The 9837-nt window shown below is 45.9% G+C and overlaps 1 protein-coding gene across 2 annotated transcripts in view; it reads right to left on the bottom strand.

Annotated features, from left to right (window-relative positions):
* The window catches only part of LOC119323787 (guanine nucleotide-binding protein subunit gamma 2-like), a 5828-nt gene extending 3342 nt beyond the window's left edge, over nt 1-2486 (bottom strand). Inside the window, exon 1 of one of the 2 annotated variants that reach the window (XM_037597497.1) lies at nt 1944-2486. In XM_037597497.1, coding sequence (XP_037453394.1) covers nt 1944-2183 — 240 coding nt within the window. In that variant the 5' untranslated portion in view covers nt 2184-2486. The remainder of the gene's footprint in view (nt 1-1943) is intronic. The other variant, XM_037597498.1, reaches the window with a different exon arrangement.
* Between the last annotated feature and the right edge of the window lie 7351 nt (nt 2487-9837).

Raw genomic sequence — 9837 nt, 5'->3', positions numbered from 1 at the left:
GCAGAGGTGAGAATTCGAACCCACAACGTACAGTTTGCGGAGCAGCCAACCATCGAGACTAGCACCAGCTTCTATCACGCATTGAGTATCTCTATTAATATACAATACCGCAGTGTCAGCCCCACCGATCCAACGGCACCTAGATAACGGCGTCTGACCTTATACGCCATCGAAGATGGTGCAACCTAGAAACACCAATCGAAGTGGTGCCACTCCCCCTAAAATTGCCAATATAAATGACATCATATCTCTGGGGGCAGAAGTGCAAATAAGTGTTTGGAGGGGCCAGTAGGGTAGTTAAGTCTAAACGAAGGCCATAGGAAGAAAAAATACCGAAATGGAGGCAAATGATGCCATATCTATAAAAGGCTCCTTTGGTACTACACACTACTCGGTTACTAAGGACAAAGACATTTATGAATTACTTTAGATAATTATGCAGAATCCTATTATGTGCACATAGCACAAACTGTCAACTCCTGACAGATCGGGGTACAAAGGACATGTTTGTACCTGTGGCTGTTGAATGTTTGTGCTGAATTAGCAATGTTTAATTTTGTTGTAAGGTGCTCTACACTGTATGGTGTTTCATGTAAGATGCAACGGAACAAGGGGCTTGTGCGGTTGTGCCCTGTACATGAAGGGGAAACCTGCTTGCTACTTGAGCTCAAGTAACGCCTTCTTATGTGTTAATGCAAATTAACGACACATATATACCAAAGTGACACATCAGGCGGGGGGGAGGCAGAGGTGAGAATTCTAGCCCATGACCAGTGCACAGTTTGCGGAGCAGCCAACTATCTAGGGCTCTAGGCTAGCACCAGCTTCTATCACACATTGAGCATATATATATTAGTATAAGATACCGCAGAGCCGACCCCAACTGATCCGACGGCACATAGATAACGGCATCCAACCTTATACGCCATCAAAAATGGCGCAACCTACAAACACCAATTGACGTGGCGCCACTCCCTCGTAAAAATGCCAATATAAATGTTGCCATATCTCTGGGGGGCAGAAGTGCAAGTAAGTGTTTGGAGGGGCCAGTAGGGTAATCAAGTCCAAAGAAGGTCATTTAGGGGAAATAATACTGAAATGGGGGCAAAATATGTAATATCTATAAAAAGCTCCTTTGGTACTACATACACACTACTCAGTTACTAAGGACAACAACATTTATTAAGTACTCCCTCCGTCCCATAATGTAAGATGTCTTACATTATGGGACAGAGGGAGTACTTTAGATAATTATGAAGAATCCTATTCCGTGCACACAGCACAAACTGTCAACCCCCGACAGATCGGGGTACATAGGACATGCACGGTACTACACATAGGTAACAAACATTCACCAAGGACATCCCATCTCTGCTACTTATGTTCTTGCCAATGCCGTGTACAAGCTACGTCATTTGTGGCTTAGGATGGGCGGCATTGGTGATTGGTGGACATCCAGATTCACGGACAGTAGGTATACAAAAAAGGCATTGTAGATGCCCTGGAAACAAGGTAGTACTATTACAGGTGCAGGCGTGTTGCCTAACAGTGGCACGGACCTTGACTTTACTCTATCACCGATTAGAAGAGGCCTTGAATTAGAAAGAGATCGGGTGACTCTGCCTTTCACTCTTCAATCAGGAACATTCAGGAAAAAAATACGTGAGATAAAGGGACATTCGTTTCCTTATTTGGTGTCACACACTCGAACAGCCCTGCCTATGGCAACTACCAAGGTTTGTCGATCCTACAAGTAGAACCGGGCCCTGCAAGATCCAGATCGCGCTTTTAAACTGCCGAGTTGCTGTGCGAAATATCATCAGGCAGAGCGAGGTTGTGGATTCAGCGTGTACGTACGTGATAAAGCCATGGATCGATGCATCGACTGGAGAAGACGGGTGGACGGGGGAGGAGGGGATGCGGAGAGGCGGAGTCGGGAGTACCTGGAGTGACTGGAGCTCCTGGTCGAGGCGCTGGATGGCGGCGGAGAGGCGGTGCTTCCCCACGTACCCCACGCTCCTCGTCGTCGTCGTGGCCGCCCCCGCCGCAGCCGGCTGCTGCTGCTGCTGCCCGGAAGACGGCCTCGCCGCCCTCTCCTCCTCCTGCTGCTGCGGCGGCTCCTCCTCCTCCTCCCCCTCCTCGTCCCGCGGCCGCCGGTCCCCTCCGTTGGCCTCCCCCCTCATCCCGGCGCGCCCTCGCTTCCCTTTCCCACCCTACAGATCTGCCTCCGCCTCCGCCTTTGCCAGCCCCGCGGCCCACCTACCCACCTCCGCGTGCGCGCTTGTGCCGAGTAAAAGGAAACAAGAGGAGCGGTGGAGGCGTCGATCAGAGGAGGCGAACACGTAGGGACGCCATGGGCTTCGGGAGATGGTACTTCTCCCTCACCTTGGGCGGTCGTCGTCGGGTACGGGGGAAGCGGGAGGCGACAAAGCGGGAGGAGAACGGCGGGGGGATAAGAGAGAATAGGGGGGAAGACGACGACGGCGTAAAAACGAAGAGAGGAGGCAGTCTATCTGAGTGGTCAACACAAGGCGCCGGTCAATGGATGGGACTTACGGACTGGCTTACTGCCAGTGAAACAGAGCGCCGGACCCACTTCGCAGATAAAGACACAGGTAGAAATGGCAGAAGCAGGGTCAGGGTGGCCCGTATTGTCAGTGCAATGGATCTTACTATTATTTTGGCAAAAACCCATAAAATCAACCTTTTATGGATGGTAGCGCATCTCCAGAGCTATATCTGCAATTGCCGGCAAACGTCCGGACCGATCTGTTCGGACATTCTTTTTTGCTATCCAACGTCGTCGGCTCGCAAACATGCGCGAATGCCCGTTGGAATTCTCGCAAGCCGACACCAAATTGGAGGAGGTTTGCGGAGGTCCGGACCTCCGTCATGCACGCATTCGACTGCTCGGTCTCACCCAAAATCCTTGATGTGTGTCCCATTTTTGAACGGTCGCCGCACATTTATGTCGGTGTGCCGCTCCATAGTGGATGTGACTTGACGGCATTGATGCGACGTTGTGCAATGCGAACACGACGATCGAGAAGACTGCTCCGGTCCTTGTGCCGCATTAAAGCGGCGTCGGTGCGCTTGCACCGGCTGTTTAAGCAGGTAGGTGATGGCGGCCAAACCCATCTCCTCTCGGCACACCGCCACCTCGCATCTCCTCTTCTCTCCGCTCAACATCGCGTCGGCGATCCTTTCCTCTCCAAGGTCGCGTGATGGGCAAGTCCGACGCCAGCGGCTGGTTCTCGGCGCCGGTCGAGGGGTCTGGATCTTCCTTCGGATCGTGGCGCCACCGCACACGGTCTCCTGGAGCTTTGTCTTCCATCGTTCCATCGAAAAAGAAGGAGGTCGTGCTCTCCTTCGACGAGAATGAGCACCAGCAGCCCCCTCTCCTCGCTGAGGCCGTCATGACCGAAGGGGAGTTCCACGCGTAGCTCGAGGTCCTGCTTGAGCGGTTGCTCTGTGACAGAGGTCCTGCTGAGTAAATTGGTATTTTTTATTAATTTAATCCAAGAATAAATCACTAGCATGGCATTGACAGAAATAAACAAATGCTGATATTCGATCATGCAAGCACATATTACGCCAATAGCAGACACATATATGTATAACACTAGCATGGCTAAGATAGAAATCAATAGGAGCGGGATAAACGAATTATACCCTCCAGTAGGCCGGTTGGCCATAGCAGCAGTAGTGGCGGCGGCCTCCTCGACCGCCTTCTGGTCAACAGTAGCCTTCTCTGCATCGGCTTTGTCGGCGTCGGTGGACATGATGATGATGATGATGAAGGCGACGTGAACGAAGTAGACGAACGGCGGCGAGCAGTCGCATAGTCGCTTCCCAAAAACCTAATCACCCTTCTCCCATATAGGATCCAGAGAGGCGGGAGTTCGGAGGCCTACTCTCCCGTCGACCGTGTGCGCGGTGAACGGGATGGAGTCGCTGGCGGTAGCAGCAAAGGGAACGACAGGGGCAGTGGGCGTGAAGCAGGTGTGATCTGTTTATGGCGGTGCATAGGTATGAGCTCGTCTCGGCTCAATCCCGCAACCCACGGCGCGTCGTGACTAGGCGGGTGGCGGAGGAGGAGCGTGTGGGAACCACTTCTCTTCTCAAGCTCCAATAGCATGTGGAAGAGAATCCCTCGTAAGGAGGTCCAACTCCTTCTCCACTAGTGGGGTGGGACTAAACTTCTCACTGCCCGGTGTCATGACACCTGCATGGGCCCTTAGGGATTTTTCTGAAATTCTTAGCTGGGCCTAAAGCCCACCCCATATTTCAACAATCCCCCACCAGATCTCAAGGTCCATTGTGTCCTCTGTTCAAGTCGTTGTTTCGATACACCAGTGTTTCATTGAAGACCTGTTAAGGTTGAACTTCACCTAGAGCAAGTAGCTACACTCCTTCGCAACTGAACAATGGACTATGCCTTGAATTGTCAGTTTAGCGTAAAGAAATTTCACCTCATGTCTTACTAGTACTAGGCTGCTGAAGGCTGACCCCTCGGGTGCAGCATATTAGTCACACTCCTCGCCTATTCATGAGTTTACTAGAAATCACCCCAATCTCATAGACTATGACCAACAGTTGGGCTCATATAGGTGTGTTCCTCCAAAGATCGCTCTGTAGGATAGCATCTTGCTTACATAAGCTTCGGAACACATTAAGACGGTAGTCATCTTAACATACAATATCGAGAGTATTGCATCTCCAACGGAGTGGATTAGTAAAGTTACTCTCCTCATTTCACCACTGGCTTGTTTTCCCAGGTCCCACTTCACGGGATCTCAGATCACATAGGTTGGGCTACCACCATGGCAACTCATGTGGGTCTCATACCCATCTCCCTCGATGCATTATTTATCACAACACGCGATAGCCCTTCAGTAAAGGGATCTGCCAGATTCTTAGCTATTTGGACATAATCCAACGCTATCACTCCAGAGTTTCCTAATTTTCTGAAAACTTTTAATCTCACTCTTATGTGTTTGTTGGACTTCATGTTGTCCTTTGAACTCTTCACCTTTGCAATAACGGTCCGATTGTCAGAGTTCATAAGGATGGTCAGAACCGGCTTCTCAACCAATGGCAAGTCCATCAAAAAATCTCGAAGCCATTCTACTTTGACACCAAACGTGTCTAATGTTGTTAATTCTGCTTCCATTGTCGATCTCGTTAAGATCGTTTGCTTGCAAGACTTCCAGGAAACACCACCTCCAAGAGTAAACATATACCCTATTGTGGCCTTCCTCTCATCAGCATCAGAGATCCAATTCGCATCAGTATACCCTTCAAGTACCGACGGGTATCCGGTATAGTGAAGTCCATAGTTCATAGTACCTTTCAGATAGCGCATAACTCTTTCAATAGCATGCCAACGTACATCACCTGTTTTGGAGACAAACTGACTCAGTTTGCTCACAGCAAACGCGATGGCAGGCCTCGTTGTGCTTGCTAGATACACGAGTGAACCAATAATTTGAGAGTATCTCAGTTGATAGTTGTGCCTTCAAACTTTTGAATCAACACACTAGGATCATATGGTGTTTGAGATGGTTTGAAGCCTGAATGTCCAAAATGACTCAACACCTTCTCAACATAATGGGATTGCATAAGAGTAATCCCACCCTTATCATCTCTCGTGGCTTGATGTTCAAGATAACATCAGCCACACCAAGGTCCTTCATCTCAAAGTTCTGAAATAAAAATGACTTAACCTCCTCAATCACTTTGAGGTTGATTCCAAATATCAGTATGTCATCAACATACAAGCACAATATAACTCCTTCGCTTCCACCATGGCGATAATATACACATTTATCAGCTTCATTAACAACAAAGCCAACAGATGTCAGAGTTATATTAAACTTCTTGTGCCATTGCTTAGTGCTTGTCTCAAGCCATATAAAGATTTCAGCAACCTACACACCTTTCCTTCCTGACCATCTATCACAAAGCCATCTGGCTGTTGCATGTAGATTTCCTCGTCCAACTCTCTGTTCATGAAAGTTGTCTTAACATCCATCTGGTAGACAAGAAGACCATGTGCGACCGCCAAAGAGAGTAACACTCGAATGGTGGTCAGTCTGGCCATAGGTGAATAAGTATCGAAGAAATCTTCCTCTTCTTTCTGGGCATAGTCCTTGGCCACAAACCTAGCCTTGTACTTTTCAATCATACCATCGGACCTAAGCTTCTTTTTGAACACCCATTTACATCCCAATGGTTTGCAACCATAGAGATGTTTGGTAATCTCCCATGTCCCATTAGCCATGATGGAATCCATCTCGCTACGGACCGCATCCTTCCAGTGTCAGCTTGTGGAGAGGCATACGCTTTTGAAATAGAAGTAGGAGTATCATCCACGAGGTACACGAGGAAATCATCACCAAAGGTCATAGGAATGGCAGGCCCAGGAGTCTCCTCGGATTCCTGTCTAGAAGTGTTTTCCATGTCTCTCATAGGAAAAATATCCTCGAAGAATGTAGCTTCTTAGACTCCATAATTGTACCGACCTTCTAGTCAGGTACCTCAGATTTCACTACTAGAAATCTATAACCAACGCTATTCTTAGCATAGCCCAAATTAACACAGTCCATGGTCTTTGGTCCAAGCTTGTGCTTTTGGGGGATCGACATAATCACTTTCACCAAATAGCCCCAAGTACGCAAGTACGTGAGTGTTGTTCTTCTCTTCTCCCATTTATTATAGGGAGTGATCTCATTATCCTTTATTGGAACTTTATTCATGACATGACATGATGTCAATATAGCCTCCCCCCAATGTGCCTTGGATAAACCCAATGTATCTAACATGGCGTTAACCAAATCAGTTAGAGTATGGTTTTTTCGCTCGGCAACCCCGTTTGACTGGGGTGAATAGGGAGGCATCCTCTCATGAATAATACCGTGTTCTGCACAAAAAGAATCAAACTCACTTGAGAAGTAATCTCCACCACGATCTGATCGGACTCGTTTAATTTTATTTTCAAGTTGATTCTCAACTTCTACCTTGTAGAATTTAAAGTAGTGTAGAGCCTCATGTTTAGTATTTAACCAATAAACATAACAATATCAAGTGGAATCATCTATCAACTTCATGAAGTATTTCTTTCCACCTTTAGTCAACACACCATTTATCTCACAAAGATCAGAATGTATGAGTTCTAGTGGCGCCAAGTGTCTCTCCTCCGCAGCCTTGTGAGGCTTGCGAGGTTGCTTAGCTTTCACACACGAAAGGCATTTAGAACCTTTGGCTAAAGTGAAACTCGGGATTAAATTCAACTTAGTTAGCCGCATCATAACACTGAAACTAATGTGACAAAGGTGTGAACGCCAAACTTCAGATTCATTAACACTCGAATGAATATTCTTCATGACTTTATTACAAAAATTTGCGAGGGAAAGGCGGAACATCCCTTCGCACTCATAACCTTTTCCAACAAAGAGTCCATATTTCGTAATAATTAATTTATTAGACTCAGAGACCAACTTAAACCCTTCTCTACATAGAAGGGAGCCACTAATGAGGTTCTTCTTGATGGCGGGGAAATGCTGCATGTTATTCAGCTGCACGATCCTTCCCGAAGTAAACTTTAGATCGGCCATGCTAATACCATGAACAGAAGCACTCGCACCATTCCCCATCAATATGGACCCATGGCCTATGACCTGGTAAGAAGAAAACAATGAAATGTCAACACACACATGAACACTTGCACATGTGTCCACCCACCAGTCGATGGACTGAGACACTGAAAATACAGTAAAAGAAAATCATCGTACCCAGATGCACCATTCTCATTGTGGCCCAAAATCATGTTGGCAGACTTTGAGTCCCGCCCTGGCTTCTTGTACTTGTTTGGGCACTGATGTCCACTACACAACTTGTTCTTGTAGACTCCTGTTGGGCCTCCAAGTGTATAGTTTTGTAGAATAGTAGCAAATTTCCCTCAAGTGGATGACCTAAGGTTTATCAATCCATGGGAGGCGTAGGATGAAGATGGTCTCTCTCAAATAACCCTACAACCAAATGAAAAAGAGTCTCTTGTGTCCCCAACACACCAAATATAATGGTAAATTGTATAGATGCACAAGTTTGGAGAAGATATGGTGATACAAGTGTAATAATGATAGTAGATATTGATTTTTGTAATAGGAACAATAAAAAATAGCAAGGTAGCAAGTAACAAAAGTGAGCACAAACGGTATTGCAATGCTTTTGAAATGAGGCCTAGGGTCTGTACTTTCGCTAGTGCAATCTCTCAACAATGCTAATATAACTGGATCACATAACAATCCCTCGACATGCGGTAAAGAATCACTTCAAAGTTCCTATCTAGCGGAGAACATAAAAAGAAACTATTTGTAGGGCATGAAACCGCCTCAAAATTATTCTTTCCGATCAATCTTTCCAAGAGTTCGTACTAACATAACACCAAGTTATCCTTTCCGATCGATATATCCAAGAGTCCGTACTAAAATAACACCATATGATACACATCAACCAACTCTAATGTCACGTAGATACTCCAATGTCATGATGCCTGCTTGAACTACGTCGGTATTTCCCCAAAGAGGAAGGAATGATGCAGAACAACAACGGTAGGTATTTCCCTCAATGATGAGGCCAAGGTTATCGAACCAGTAGGAGAACCAAGAAACACCACGTAAACAGCCCCTGCACACAAATAACAAATACTCGCAACCCGACGTGTTAAAGGGGTTGTCAATCCCTTTCGGGTAACGGCGTCAGAAATTGGCACGTGGATGGGAGAAAGTTGTAATGGATAGGATAAATTGATCACAAATAAAATAAAGTGCAGCAAGGTATTTTTGTATTTTTGTTTTAGTAAAAATGAAAATAAAAGCAAAGGAAAATAGATCGCAAAGGCAAATATGATGAAAATAGACCCCAGGCCCGTAGGTTTCACTAGTGGCTTCTCTCGAGAAAAATAGAAAACGGTGGGAAAACAATTACTATTGGGCAATTGATAAAACTTCAAATAATCATGACGATATCCCAGCAATGATCATTATATAGGCATCACGTCGAAGATTAGTAGACCGACTCCTGCCTGCATCTACTACTATTACTCCACACATCGACCGCTATCCAGCGTGCATCTAGTGTATTAAGTTCATGGAAAAATGGAGTAATGCAATAAGAATGATGACATGATGTAGACAAGATCTATTTATGTAGAAATATACCCCATATTGTTATCCTTAATAGCAATGATACATGCATGTCGTTTCCCTTTCTCTCACTGGGATCAAGCACCGTAAAATTGAACCCATCACAAAGCACCTCTTCCCATTGCAAGATAAATAGATCAAGTTGGCCAAACAAAACCCAAATATCGGAGAAGAAATATGTGTTGGAAATATGCCCTAGAGGCAATAATAAAAGTATTATTATTATATTTCCTTGTTCATGATAATTGTCTTTTATTCATGCTATAACTGTGTTATCCGGAAATCGTAATACACGTGTGAATACATAGACCACAATATGTCCCTAGTGAGCCTCTAGTTGACTAGCTCGTTGTGATCAACAGATAGTCATGGTTTCCTGGCTATGGACATTGGATGTCGTTGATAACGGGATCACATCATTAGGAGAATGATGTGATGGACAAGACCCAATCCTAAGACTAGCACAAAGATCGTGTAGTTCGTTTGCTAGAGCTTTGCCAATGTCAAGTATCTCTTCCTTTGACCATGAGATCGTATAACTCCTGGATACCGTAGGAGTGCTTTGGGTGTATCAAACGTCACAACGTAACTGGGTGACTATAAAGGTGCACTACAGGTATCTCCGAAAGTA

This window comes from Triticum dicoccoides, chromosome 6B (genome assembly GCF_002162155.2).
Source record: "Triticum dicoccoides isolate Atlit2015 ecotype Zavitan chromosome 6B, WEW_v2.0, whole genome shotgun sequence".
In the NCBI taxonomy this organism is placed as follows: domain Eukaryota; kingdom Viridiplantae; phylum Streptophyta; class Magnoliopsida; order Poales; family Poaceae; genus Triticum; species Triticum dicoccoides.
Note: the sequence above shows the minus strand (reverse complement) of the source record. Positions and strands in the feature narration are given on the sequence as shown.